General features: G+C 56.7%; 1 protein-coding gene across 1 annotated transcript in view; it reads right to left on the bottom strand.

Moving 5' to 3' along the window:
- Positions 1-13,256, bottom strand: part of EXOC3L2 (exocyst complex component 3 like 2) — a 19,248-nt gene that overhangs the window by 2,596 nt on the left and 3,396 nt on the right. Inside the window, exons 2-8 of the mRNA XM_077747209.1 lie at positions 12,028-12,636; positions 7,718-7,829; positions 6,433-6,534; positions 6,223-6,323; positions 5,900-6,010; positions 4,027-4,162; positions 437-559 (exon numbers count right to left, since the gene is read on the bottom strand). Of these exons, the coding sequence (XP_077603335.1) occupies positions 437-559; positions 4,027-4,162; positions 5,900-6,010; positions 6,223-6,323; positions 6,433-6,534; positions 7,718-7,829; positions 12,028-12,620 (1,278 nt within the window). The 5' untranslated portion in view covers positions 12,621-12,636. The remainder of the gene's footprint in view (positions 1-436; positions 560-4,026; positions 4,163-5,899; positions 6,011-6,222; positions 6,324-6,432; positions 6,535-7,717; positions 7,830-12,027; positions 12,637-13,256) is intronic.

Below are 13,256 nucleotides of genomic sequence, written 5' to 3'. Positions count from 1 at the left end.
GTGGTGCCCGGGGCGAAGCGAGGGCTTGTGAGCCGCCGGGGACCCCTTCCCACCCCTCCCCGTTCTCCACCCGCCCGCGCGCACTCCAGGCGCCCGCAGGGCACCAGACCCCCTCTTTGCGCCCCCCTCCCGCGCCGCATCCGGAGCAGCCCTTCCAACTCCCAACGGGTGACCCCAAGTCCTGCTCGAGGATACCCTCCCCTGCTCCCGAATCAGCTCGCCGACACCCCCTGCCGGCGCGCAAAGGGTGCCCCACCCAGCCCCCAGGGAGCTCCACATCCCAGAGCCCCCCACCCTGTGCCCACCCCACCCCGCAGACCCCGCGCAGAGCGCCGCCTGTCTCACCCTGAGACGGCTGCTCTGCACCTTGAAGGGGTCCCCCCAGCGCAGAGCCCCGCTCCCCCACCCCCTCCCCCGACCAGCCCAGCCCGCGCACCTGGTAAGGCTCATCCTGCATCCTCCGCAGTGCCAGGGCCTGAGCGCCCAGCGTGCCCACGATGCCATCCAGGGCCTCCGGGCTGTTCAGCCACTTCCTGCGCATCAGCTTGTTGAAGTGGGGCTGGGTGCGACGGAATGGGGGCATCGGCTTTAGCTCTCCTCCCATCCCCCCTCTTTCTTCACTGACCAATTCAACAGATGGGAGCTGAACCGGTTCGGTAGGGGGCGCCCTCCCCTGGGCTCACGGTCCAGGGAGGGAGACAGACCGTCCCCAGGGCTGGGCCCAGAGTGGTCAGGACTGGAGGGCGGGAACCCAGGAGTTTAGGAAGCCCAGAGAGGATGCTTGAGTCAGCGGAGAGAGAGTCAAGGAGGGCTTCCTGGAGGAGGGGACTCCAGAGCTTGGGACAGAAACTGGTCCTAGTTAGCCCCGTGAGGGGTGGGACAGGGAGTGGCTCAGTCAGTAGGAGGAGCCAGTGTGAAGGCGGCTCAGATTCCAAACGCGCCTTTGGGTCAGTGGATCCGAAAGAAGGTTCCTGAGGCGGGCAAGATCTATGTAAGTTAGGGGCCCGGTGCAAAATGAAAAGGGAAGGCCCTCATTCAAAATTATAAAGAACTTCAAGACAGCGACAGCAGAGCAGCAAACCAAGCTCGGGCTCTTCTAAGCAAGGGGGTCCTGTGTGACTGGTGGAGTCCACAGACCCTCGAAGTTAGAGCAGCTGCCAGGGAGATGGGGGGGAGGGATGGGGCTAATCGGGTGAGTGGGGCCAGAGCACCCAGGCCTGTGAGGAGCCCCACCTTCCTCCTGAGGGCACTGGGGAGCCATGGTAGATTCTGAGCAGAAAGAGAGGGTCAGGCTTGTGCTTTCCCGAGATCTTGATGGGAGGGGCAAGGCTGAAGTAGAAATGGGGTGGAGGGGACTCGAAAGAGAAGAAAGAGGGAAGAAGTGGATGAGAGCGGTGAGGAGGGGAAAGCAGGACCCAGAGAGTAGGATTCGCACAATTTCTGTGAGGGGGGAGGGGAGGGAGGCACCTGGAAGTGACCTAAGATGTGGGACGGGGAGCGGGTCTATCCCAGAAATGGATCTGGGGGCAGGGAGGGGGAGACACCGCGGGGCTGGGTGGACCCTGGGGAACTGAGGTCCCCGGGGACATCGGGGGTCCGTGTCCATGGGGTCTGAAGGAGGTCCTACCCACTCTGCCCCACACCCACTTCCAGCAGTAGCCTGGCTGCGTGAACCCCCAGGAGTGAGGCCTTTTGTTGAAAAGCAAGTGTGAATTGGGGCGCCTGGGTGGCTCAGGTCGGTTAAGTGTCCGACTTTGGCTCAGGTCATGGTCTCATGGTTCGTGGGTTCAAGCCCCGCGTCAGGCTCTGTGCTGACAGCTCAGAGCCTGGAGCCTGTTTCAGATTCTGTGTCTCCCTCTCTCTCTGACTGACTCTCCCCTGCTCACGCTGTCTCTCTCTCTCTCTCTCTCTCTCTCAGAAATAAATAAAACATTAAAAAAAAATTTTGTAAATAAAAAAAATAAACAAACTGATCGTCCCTGTTGCTATGAACCCTGTATTTTCACGGAGCTATCACCCAGGGGCCGCAGGCTGGGACCGCGCTAAGCACCACACAGCCACAATCTTCTTGCTTCCTTCCAGCCACCAGAGAAGGCTGGAATTCCTGTGCCCATTTTCCAGATGAGCAAACAGAAACCGCAAGAGAACAGGCAGCTTGCCCAAGGTCCCCCTTACTCGGAAGCAGCGCAGCCAGGCCTGGGACAAAGGCGCCCTCCCCAGCACCCCCGTAATGCCTCCACTCGCTCACTTTCATGCACACCCTTGTCCACCTAATCATTCAACAAACATCCCCTGAGCCCTTCCGGTGGCTCAGCCAGGGGTGGGTCGCTGGGCACAGAGGGCCCGGGGACACATGGTGCAGAATGAGACAGAACTCTGAGGATCCGATCATCGTAAGCGGGTCAGCGGAACCGGAATGCTGATCTGATATTTGATATTAAGAAATCATTGTTCCCTTGGTTGAATATGAAAATGGTACTGTGGTTATGTTTGTTTAAGGATTTCTTATCTTTCGGAGATGCAGCCTGAAGTGCTGATGGATGAAGACAGGATGTCAGGGATGGCGGGGAGGGGGGGTGCGGGGGGGAAGGAGAGAGGTGAAAGCAGATTGGCCGGGAGCTGATACTTGCTTGTCCACAGGAGGGTCATTCTGTTCTTGTGCCTACTTTGTGTGTACGTTTGAAATTTTCCATAATAAAAGTTATTTTAGAAACATTCCAACCAACCTTGCCCTTGAGAAGCTCACATTCCAGTGGGGGGAGTTGGATTGGGAAGGAAAAAAAAAAAAAAAAGCAAAGGCTGTAAGGGAGCAGGTGGCCCTAAGTGCTTGGAGAGAAGCATAGCATGGAGAGAGAGAGAGAGAGAGAGAGAGAGAGAATACAAAGCAGGCTCCAGGCTCCAGGCTCTGAGTCAGCACAGAGCCCCACGCAGGACTCAAACCCACAAACCACGAGATCATGACCCGAGCCAAAGTCAGACACTTAAGTGACTGAGCCACCCAGGTGCCCCTGGAGCTTCAACTTTTATTTTATTTATGTTATTTTATTTTATTTTATCTTATTTATTTCTACATTTATTTATTTTTGAGAGACTGAGCGCGAGCAAGGAAGGGGCAGAGAGAGAGGGCGACACAGAATCCAAAACAGACTCCAGGCTCTGAGCTGTCAACACAGAGCCCGACGCGGGGCTCGAACCCACGAATTGTGAGATCATGACCTGAGCTGAAGTTGGACGCTTAACCGACTGAGCCACCCAGGCGCCCCCGGGGCTTCTATTTTAAATAGGGCAGTCAGAGCAGGTGTCACTGAGAAGGTGACATCTGAATCAAGGCTTGACAGAAGTGAGGGAGGAGGCAATGTGGCTGCTGAGTGAAGAACCTTTGCAAGGTTCCGAGGCTGGGCTGTGTGTGTCTTTTTAAGGCACAGCAAGCGGGCTGGTAAGGCGAGAGTGGAGTAAGTGAGGAGGAATGTGGGAGAAGGTGAGGTCAGAGAGGGAGAGGAAAGGGTCAGACCCCCCAGGGGCTTGGGGGCCAACTAGCAAGGGCTTTGGCTCCCCCTGAGTGAGCTGGGAGCCACGGAGGGTTCTGAGCAGAGGAGGGACACGATCGGATGTCCAGCATGGCTTGAGGGTGCATTACAACCACGGCTACACGCGCCCCTGTCTCATTCCCAGGGGCTCCCACCGCCCGCCCCACATCCTCTCACCCACCTCTGACCCCAGCACCCTCTGGGTGCGGGGTAAATAGGGCTCCAGGGTCTAGGGGAGGCCAGGCAGGGATTTGGGGGCCCTCGGTGGGGAGGGGCTCCACCTGATCCCCAAGGCCCCTTGTGCTGGTGACTCTCCATCCTTCCCATGACCGTAGCCCCCTCCCTTCCTGCACCCCTTTTTGCCCCCCAAAATGGCTCAAACAGGCCATCACTGCCCACCCCCGGCTGCTTCCGGAACACTCAGTCATGGGCTTAAAGGAACTGCAGGTTCTGGGGTGGGGGGGTCCCCTCCTCTGTCACGGGCCCCCCCCTCACTCACCTGCAGCTCTTGGAAAAGCAGGTCAGCCAGGACACGGTGGCAGAGCCGGGTCACGCGGTCCAGAGCGCTGGCTGCTGCTTCCCGGGCTGGCTCGCTTTCGGGGGGCCCCACCCGGGCCAGGCGCTCTGCCAGAGCCCTGCGGGGATCAGAGGAGCCCCCGTATTCAGCTCGACTGCCTGGACCTATCCCCCTCCCCAGATGGACTCGGTTTTGTGAGCCCCGAGGTGACAGGTCAGATGGAGAGGAGAGTGTGGGGGCTGAGAAATATCAGGGGGTGTCTGGGAGGCTGGGGGATTGGAGGCTTTCTGGAACGTGATTCTAAACATCTAGAATTCGAAGATTCTACAATTCTCATTTTCTCTCATTTATGACCCCCTCGGTCCCTGAAAGGGTAGTAACCTGGTCTGAGAGCAGTCTCGCATTTTCTGCCCAAATTCCAGTGGGGCCCCTTCCAGGACCGTGTCCCTCAGAGTCCCCACGTCTGTGGGAAGTGACAGGTACGCCACGTTTTTCTTTGCCAAAGGGTGGAGCCAGCTCTCCACTGGGGACAGATTAAATGAACGGAATATGCAAACCGTGGAATGCAGGTCACATGTTGCAAAGGAAAGTGGGAACTCCATGTGCCCACAGAAAGGTCTCCAAGCTGTTAATGGGGAAACGCACAGAAGTGTGTTCAATATTCTAGCTTTTTTTTTTTTTTTTTTTAAGGAAAAGGAATAAGGGGCACCTGGGTGGCTCAGTCGGTAGAGCATGAGGTTCTTGATCTCAGGGTTGTGAGTTCGAGCCCCACATTGGGTGTAGAGATTATTGAAAATAAAAGCTTTAAGGGCGCCGAGGTGGCTCAGTTGGTTAAGTGTCTAACTTTAGTTCAGGTCATGGTCTCACAGTTTGTGAGTTCGAGCCCCGCATCAGGCTCTGTGCTGACAGCTCAGAACCTGGAGCCAGCTTCGGATTCTGGGTCTCCCTCTCTCTCTGCCCCTCCCCTGCTCATGCTGTCTTTCTCTGTCTCTCAGAAATAAATAAAACATTTAAAAAAAGTTTTAAAACATTTAATGTGTAATTTATTTTTGAGACAGAGAGAAATAAATAAAACATTAAAAAATGTTTTAAAACATTTTTTTTTAAATTTCTGAGAGAGAGAGAGAGACAGTACGAGCAGGGGAGAGTCAGAGAGAGAGGGAGACACAGAATCGGAAACAGACTCCAGGCTCTGAGCTGTCAGCACAGAGTCCGACACAGGGCTCGAACCCACGAACCGTGAGATCATGACCTGAGCTGAAGTCCGAAGCTCAACCGACTGAGCCGCCCAGGCGCCCCTAAAAAATGTTTTTAAAGGAAAAGGGATAATATGTATTCACATAGTGAAATAGATTGACTTGTTTATGTATGGAATGTGAATATGAAATACAGGCATGGATATGCACACATACACTTATTTACACATATTTTCTGGTAAATGTGTCAAATGCCTGCAAAGATATGCCAGACTCTAGCAGCAAGGAAAGTGGGCGGTGTGTACGGGTGAGGCTTTTCACCGTATACCCTCTTGTGCCTTGAATTATGAAGCATGGAAATGCATTACCCAGTTTGCAAATGCATTGAAAATACGTTAATAAAAAAAGGAAAGTAAGGTAAAAGGGCAAAAAAATAAAGATCTGTAATTCTTAGAGTGTTTGAACCTTTCTTCTAGGTGCCTATGAATTACAGCACCCCAAAATTCTGATTACCCCACCATTCTAGTGCTCTGTGATGCTAAGAGTCTTCCTGGGACCCCCAAGGTTCGATGCATCTAAGCCCCCACGCAGGCCCTGCGGACCCTAGTTCAGCTTGTCACCGGCACTGGTCCTCTCCCCCACACGCTGGGTGCTCTCACCTCAGGGGGGGCCCGCAGTTGACCAGGGAGATGGTCCTGCTGACGTAGGTCTCTGGGAGCAGCTCCCGAACCGCTGGATTCTCATGGAATCGCTCCACCCGCTGCTGGAAGCTGGAGGAGAAAGGGACGACACATGACAGCTGGCGTCCGCGGCCCCGGAGGAGGGTCCCCTTGCTGGGCCCACAGCTGATGCGCTTGGCCCGTCCTGTCCATACTGGATTGCCTTTCATCTCTCCTCTCTCGGTGGGATCCTGGGTACTGANNNGGTGCTGCTGCCTCTGCCCCCCCCCGCCACACCCCTGCCCTGCCCCAGCCCTCCATACCTCTGCAGGAATTCTGCCAGCCCCCCCAGGCAGCAGTGGGCCATCCGCTCCCCAAACTCCTGGCTGATGCGGGGTGCTCGTTCCGTGTGCTCCTCCAGCAGCTACACCGTCCAGGGAGAGGAGAAGGGGTGAGGCTGGGGGAGGGCCTCCTCCCTCCCCCCGCCCAGGGCACTGGACGGCTGATTCTCCTTCCTCTTCCCTGCGCCCTACCTCACACACGTCCTGCGCCAGGCTGCTGGGCCGATCCTCCGTGCTCCCCCAATGCTCCTCATTCTCCTGCAGGACGCGAAGCAGTGCTGCCCGGGTCTGAGCCTGGAGCGGGGAGGTGGGGGGACACGCAGGAGTCAGGGGGGCCTGGAAGGCTCTCCCCCTCCTCCTCTCCCCTCCATGCTTCCGACTCCGTAGCCCCAAGCGGGTCTGGGTCCTACCCCTGAGCGTGTGAAGGTTGCACCGAGGAAGGGAGGCTGGACCACAAAACCTCCCCAGCCCCCTGCATCCCTGAGTCTATGATTTGGAGCCTGATATTAAGAGTCTTTAACTTTAAGCTTCCTTCATTTGATGGCCAGAGAGTTTGAGGGTCTATGCTGTCATTATTTGACCATCCTAAGACTCTGGTCCCCAGGTTCTGAAAAAACAATCTGTTCAAGGGGCAGCCAGGCGGCTCAGTCAGTGAAGCATCCGACTTCAGCTCAGGTCATGAGCTCCTGGTATCATGGGTTCAAGCCCCGTGTTGGGCTCTGGGCTGACAGCTCAGAGCCTGGAGCCAGCTTCAGATTCTGTGTCTCCCTCTCTCTCTGCCCCTCCCCTGCTCACACACACATTCTCTTTGTCAAAAATGAACATTAAAAAAACCAATTGGTTCAAGAGAATCAGATTCTGTGATTCGAGAATTCCTAGGGTCTGGGATTCTAAGCGTATCCACATTTCTGATTCCCTGGTCCAATGTTCCCTTCAATGAATCTGAGATCCTAGGCATGTTCGAGGCTGAGACTGTGAGCTCTCAAGGTGCTACGATCCTGATTTCTGTGGCTGAGGCACGACTGGCATTCAGGGGGGAGACAGCCCCGTGGCCAGGCTGGTGTCTATGCCACCACGGTTGCGCTCACTGGCGCCTCTGCGCGGCCGGTTATTAACCAAGTTTACGATCTGCCCCACTTGTATGCAGAGACGGCTTTCGTGCCCTCCTTCTGTGAGTCTTTGGGGCTGTGAGCTGAGCCTCTGTGACGGACTCTTGCTCTAAGACTTCAAGTATCGGAATGTCTGGAACCTTTACTGATCGGCTCCGAGCCCCGCTGGGTGCGTGGGTTACCACACTGAACATCGGACAGAAGCCACCAGCATGGGCTTCCATTTCAGTGTCTTTTGGACAGAACGCAGGGATCCACAAAGGCAGCAGGGAAAGAGAAGTATCGAAAGGGGGAGAGGAGAGACCCCCTAAGCCCAGCGCAACCCCTCCCTCTCTGCGGAGCACCTCTGGCTCCAGAGTCCCCAGTACCTTAACGTCGGTGACACACTCATCCTCCAAGCCCCGCAGGGTGCCAGGGGACAGAAGGGGCCCCAGCTCTCCGTTCTCCAGGGCCACCAGGTCCACCAGCCCTAGGACCTCTCTGGGAGGGGGGGTCGGTAAGAGACAGAGGGGTCTGTGAGAGGAGGGGTCTGGGCAACGGAAGCCCTCCCCACCCCCACTCCTTCACACCCTCTGTGTTGGTGATCCTGGGCCACTCCCTTCCTCTCTAGGGGCCAGTTCTGCTCATCCCTCAAAGGAAGTCTCTGGAATTGTTGCTCCCCTGGCTCCAGCTCTCTGAGTCAGCTCCCTGATGAATGGCATCCGGGCAAGACTTGCAGGGGTCAAGTCCAGGCTTGATGGGCTGGCACGAAAGGCCCGCCCGTGATCAGCTTCACAGACACAAGCTCCCTTCTGCCTCCGCTCCTCTTCCCCGTCCCCTCACCTGGCCTTGAAGACCTCCCCGGTCCAGCCCTCACTCCCCGACACTACACTCTTACACGCCTGGCCCGTGTGACACTCCTGCTCCTCCCCACCGCTCACACGCACCCCAGGCTTTTGCTCTTGGCATTTTCTCAGCCAGAAGCACCACCTTCCTACAAATCAACTCAACTCATGTCCCGCCATCCCAGGAAGCTTTCCAGGCTCCCGGTCCTGCCTCCATCTCTCATGGGTGGTGTGAGACCGTCCTTCACACACATTCCCAAACAGGACCTGGGGGGCGGGGGTCAGTACCTGTCGCCTTCCCCTTCTTCTAGTAGCTGCATGAGGATTTTGTTGGAGGGACGACCCCCCCCCCCACTTGCCAACATGTGGTTATAGAATTCAAGGGACCAAGAGATTACCCTCCTAACCTTGGAGGGATCCACAGTATAAGGTTCTAGGATCCAAAGAGTGGATGTGGCTGCAGTTTAGGATTTGAAGCCTCATTGCTGCTAAGGTTCTAGGATTGAAAGTGTAGGGGCGCCTGGGCGGCTCCATCAGTTGAGCAACCGATTTCGACTCATGTCATGATCTCGGAGTTTGTGAGTTCAAGCCTCACGGGGGGCTCTGCGCTGACAGCTCAGAGCCTGGAGCCTGTTTTGGATTCTGTGTCTCCCTCTCCCTGCCCCGCCCCTGCTCTCTCTCTCTCTCTTTCTCTCAAAAACAAATAAATATTTAAAAATTTTTTCAGGAAGCGTCAAGGNGAGCCTGGAGCCTGTTTTGGATTCTGTGTCTCCCTCTCCCTGCCCCTCCCCTGCTCGCTCTCTCTCTTTCTCTCAAAAACAAATAAATATTTAAAAATTTTTTCAGGAAGCGTCAAGGCTAAAGTTCTGAGATTGGACAAATCAACTGAATGGCCTAGGATCTAAAGAGAGAGCAGTGTAAGGGTTCTAGAATTCGAAGAGTCAACTATGCCAAGATTTTAGGGATGCTGGTGCTAAGGTCCTTGTATTTAAGAACAGTGGTGTTAAGGTGGCACGAGTGGAAGCGTCAGTGGTACAAAGATTCTAGATGAGAATGAGCAACAGTGCTAAATTCTACGGCCAGAAGGGCGAACAATACTGAGATTCTAATCGTATAAGTGTCATTGATGCTAAGGTTCTAGGCCTGGAGGGGTCCACCATGCCGGCTTCTAGGACTGAAATGGTCAGTGGTGGGCGCTTGGCTGGCTTAGTAGGTGAAGCACGCAGTCTTGATCTCAGGGATGTGGGTTCGAGCCCCACGTTGGGCACACAGATTCCTTTTTTTAAAAAAACGGAGTCTTTAAAAGGAAGGAAGGAAGGAAGGGTGGGCAGGCGGAAGAAACGGTCAATGTTGCTGCGATTTTAGAACCGGAAGGGCCGATGGTGCCAGTGGATTCTAAGTCTGGAAAAGCGGGAGGTGTTGAGCTTCTAGAACTGCAGGGGTCTATATGGTCTGTGTTGTGAAGATTCTGAGAGTTTAACTGTCAGCGATGCGAAGGTTCTAGGCCGGGACGGGCCAACGGTGCTGAGATTTTAAGAATGGAGGGGCGCCTGGGTGGGTCAGTCAGTTAGGTGTCAGACTTCAACTCAGGTCATGATGTCACGGTTTGTGAGTTCAGGCCCCGCGTCAGGCTCTGTGCTGACAGCGCAGAGCCTGGAGCCTGCTTCGGATTGTGTCTCCCTCTCTCTCTGCCCCTCCCCTGCCCGTGCTCTGCCTCTCTCAAAGATAAAAATACTAATTTTTTTTTTTTAAATGGAAAGATACAAGGCCAAGCTTCCAGGACTAGACCGATCCGCGATGCTTAGATTCTAGGACCGGCGGGGTGAGCGGTGCTGCGATCCCGAGGGTGGAAGTGTGGGGACGCTGAGGTCCCTGGCTGGGGTGCTGAAGTTTCACAACCGGAAGGGCCTCTGTTGCGCGGGTTCTAGCGCGGGAAGAGCGGAAAGCGCTCCGATCGTGAGCGGCACCGGGGCCGAGGGCTGGAAGGGTCAAGGGTTCTACTTCTGTAGGATGGNGGGGGAGGGGCAGAGAAAGGAGTCTGGGAGGGTCCTGGAGAAGGGGGTTAGGGAATGTGCGAAGGGTGTCGGGCCAGGGATGGGGGGCCGGGTAGAGAGGTGCAGGATGGGGAGAAGTCAGAGGAAGTGGGGGTAAGTGATTGAGGCAGCGGGGAGAGGGGCCGGGGCAGGGTGTTGGGGAGTGGGTGAGGATTTGGGGGAAGGGGGCAGGATACTGGGGGGCCATGGACAGGAAAAGCACCTCAGAGCTGGAGAAAGGGATCCAGGGAATGGGAGGGCTGGGGGGAGGCCAGTCTGAGCCACGTAGGGGGAGAGGGAGGAGAAGCAATGGATCAGGAGGCAGGGTGGAGGCTAAGAGGTGGGGAGAGGACAGCAAGCCCAGAGATGGGGTCTTTTGGGGGGGTGGGATGGCCATGAGGGGTGATCCGGCACTCTGAGTTCCGATTCCCCCAGGAGACACCCCCATGGGGGGGGAGGCGTCCCAGAGAAGGCTAAGGGAGGGTCCTGGTGGCCCAGGGTTACCCCGACACCTCCACCCCCCTCCACTTCCTCCCTGGCAGAGAAACTTGTTTCCTGGCCAGCGCTATTTCTGCCCATCCGTTTCCAGAAGGCGGGGGCTCCAGTCACCCCCTCCTCACCTCCCTGAAGTGCCCTCCCAGTCTCCTGGGAGCCGGGGCTGAAATAGCCTCTGGCCAGGATGTGGAGCACGAAGTGAGGGCTCTCCTGAGGTCCCCAAGGGCTGAGGCAGCATGCGTTGGGCAGGGGAGGGGAGGGGTAGGAGTGAGGAGGGGGGTGAGTGACGGTGGGAAGGAGCCAGCCCTAGGGATCCGAATTGGAGTCTCCAGACGGGACTGAGACAGGGGACTTGGCGGAGGAGGTTGCGGTGAAATCTGTGGAGGGGACGGCAAAGGAGTTGAGTTGCCATCTGGGGTTTGTTTGGGACGGAGATGGGGGGGTGGAGATGAATTTAAGTGATAGTTGAGGACGGAAAGAAGGGGGAGATGGATGTGAGTTTGAAGATGAAACTTGGACATGAGTTGGGGCCAGGAATGTGGGTGGAGGTTAGGAAGGGGGAAGTTCAGGGAGGACTCAGGGTCAGGGTGAAAATGAGAGTAAGAGCGAAGAGAGAGCCCCCCACCCCCCCCAACCGGGTGGCTTAGTTGGTTGAGCTTCCCACTCTTGATCTCGGCTCAGGTCATGGTCTCACAGTTCATGAGTTCGAGCCCTGCCTCTGGCTCTGTGCTGACCGCATGGGGTCATTGGGGTTCGCCCTCTGCCCCTCCCCCACTCACAGTCACTTGCGTGCTCGCTCTCAAAATAAAGAAATAAATCAACGTTAAAAAAAAAAGAATGAAGGGGGTGAGACTAGCTTGGGGTTGGGGGTGAAGGGGGTGCTGAGATGGGCCTGGGTTAGGGTTTGGGCAGGAGACTAAACTGGGGACCAGCTGGCAAGCTGTGTGGAGACCGGCCGGCACTGGCTGCCCCGTTGAGTTGAGGGGCGCAGCGATGAGGTGAAAGGTGTGTTTGGACAGAGGGAGAGTGGGGTTGGGATAAGTATGGAGTTGGAGGCTCAAAAAGTTATCAAGAAGACACTGGGGCTCGGGGTAGTTTGGGGCTGAAGATACAGACGGGGTGGAGTTATGAGTTGAGTTGTGCGCCCCCCCCCCCAAGAAAAAACACATGTGAAGTCCTAAGCCCCCAGGACCTCAGAATGGGACCATCTTTGGGGACAGGGTGTCTCCAGAGGTAAGCAAGTTAAACATAAACTCGGAGGATGGGCTCCGATGCGGTATGACTGGTGTTTTTTTACAAAGGGGAGATTTGGACACAGAGACGGACATGCACAGCCGGAAGATGACCAGCAAAGCTCCAGGGGCAGGAAGAGTCGAGGAAGGATTCCCCTGTGAGTTTCCGAGGGTGCNCTTCATCTTCGGGGGCTCAGGGACCTTGGGCGGGGGCTCGGGAGCTGCCTCGCCTGCGGGCACCACCCTCTCAGCCAGTGACGCCCGGCGGGGCTTGGGCCCGCGTCCCAGCCTCAGGAAGGCCAGTCTCCGGGCGGCCTCTCCGGCCACCTCCTCCTCGCCCTGGGCTCGGGTCCCCTGAAGCCTGGCCAGGAGGCCAAAGTCCGCCGAGCTCCTGCGCGTCCCCGGCGTCAGCACTCGGCCCAGGAAAGAGCGCGGCTGCCCATCTCCGGGGCTGCCCGCCCGCCGCCCAGGGCTCCAGCCCAGCCGGAAGGGAGCCAGGCCGGCCAGCTTCTCGAGGGTGGCCCGGCGGCGACAAGATGTTCCATTGGGCAGGGACCCCAGCTCCCCAACCTCCTCTTCTTCCAGTCCTGGAACTTCCTCAAAGGGGTTCCGGGAGGACCTCAGGGGCAGCGTCCCTGCCCGGGGCACCTTAGAGTCTGTCACCCCTAGACTCTTCAGAATGGGCATCTTGACTGCCAGGCACCTGGGAAAAACATCACGGACCATCAGGGGAATTGAGGGCAGAATGGTGTTGATAATTAATGCCTCTGGGTGCCCAGCAACTCAGGGCCCACATGCCAGGCACTCACTAATCCCACGCGGCTAGTGCTGTAATAACAGCATTATTACACCCATTTTGCAGATGAGGAAACGGAGGCTCAGAGGAGCAAAGGTGCTTACCTAAGGTCCCACAGTGACTCAGGGACACAGCCAGCATTGGCGCCCAGACCTGTCTGATTCCAGGGTTGGGGCTCTTTACCCGGGGCATTCAATGCATTCAGACTCTCTCCCTGCCTCACTCCTGCCTGGGGGCTCATCACCTTTGTGGACCCTCCTACTCTGCGAGGAAACAGGCTCAGAGAGGGGAAGGGTCTGTCCCAAGGCGGCACAGCCAGCGAGGAGAAGAGACTGCATGGGGACTCAGCCCCAGCATCTACCCACCAGTCACACACATGGGCACCTGTCTCGTGTCCCCCATCCAGTCGGCACACCTGTCGCCTCTCTCCTGTCCTGTTCGTTCCTTTAGCAAAGCCTTACTGGGAAATGTCCAGAAGCAGGCAAATCCACAGAGATAGAAAGGAGATGGGGGAGGGAGCTGGGAGA

Source organism: Crocuta crocuta, unplaced genomic scaffold (genome assembly GCF_008692635.1).
Source record: "Crocuta crocuta isolate KB4526 unplaced genomic scaffold, BGI_CrCroc_1.0 scaffold334, whole genome shotgun sequence".
NCBI lineage: Eukaryota > Metazoa > Chordata > Mammalia > Carnivora > Hyaenidae > Crocuta > Crocuta crocuta.
The sequence above is the reverse complement of the archived record's forward strand: the minus strand, read 5'-3'. Positions and strand labels throughout refer to the sequence as shown.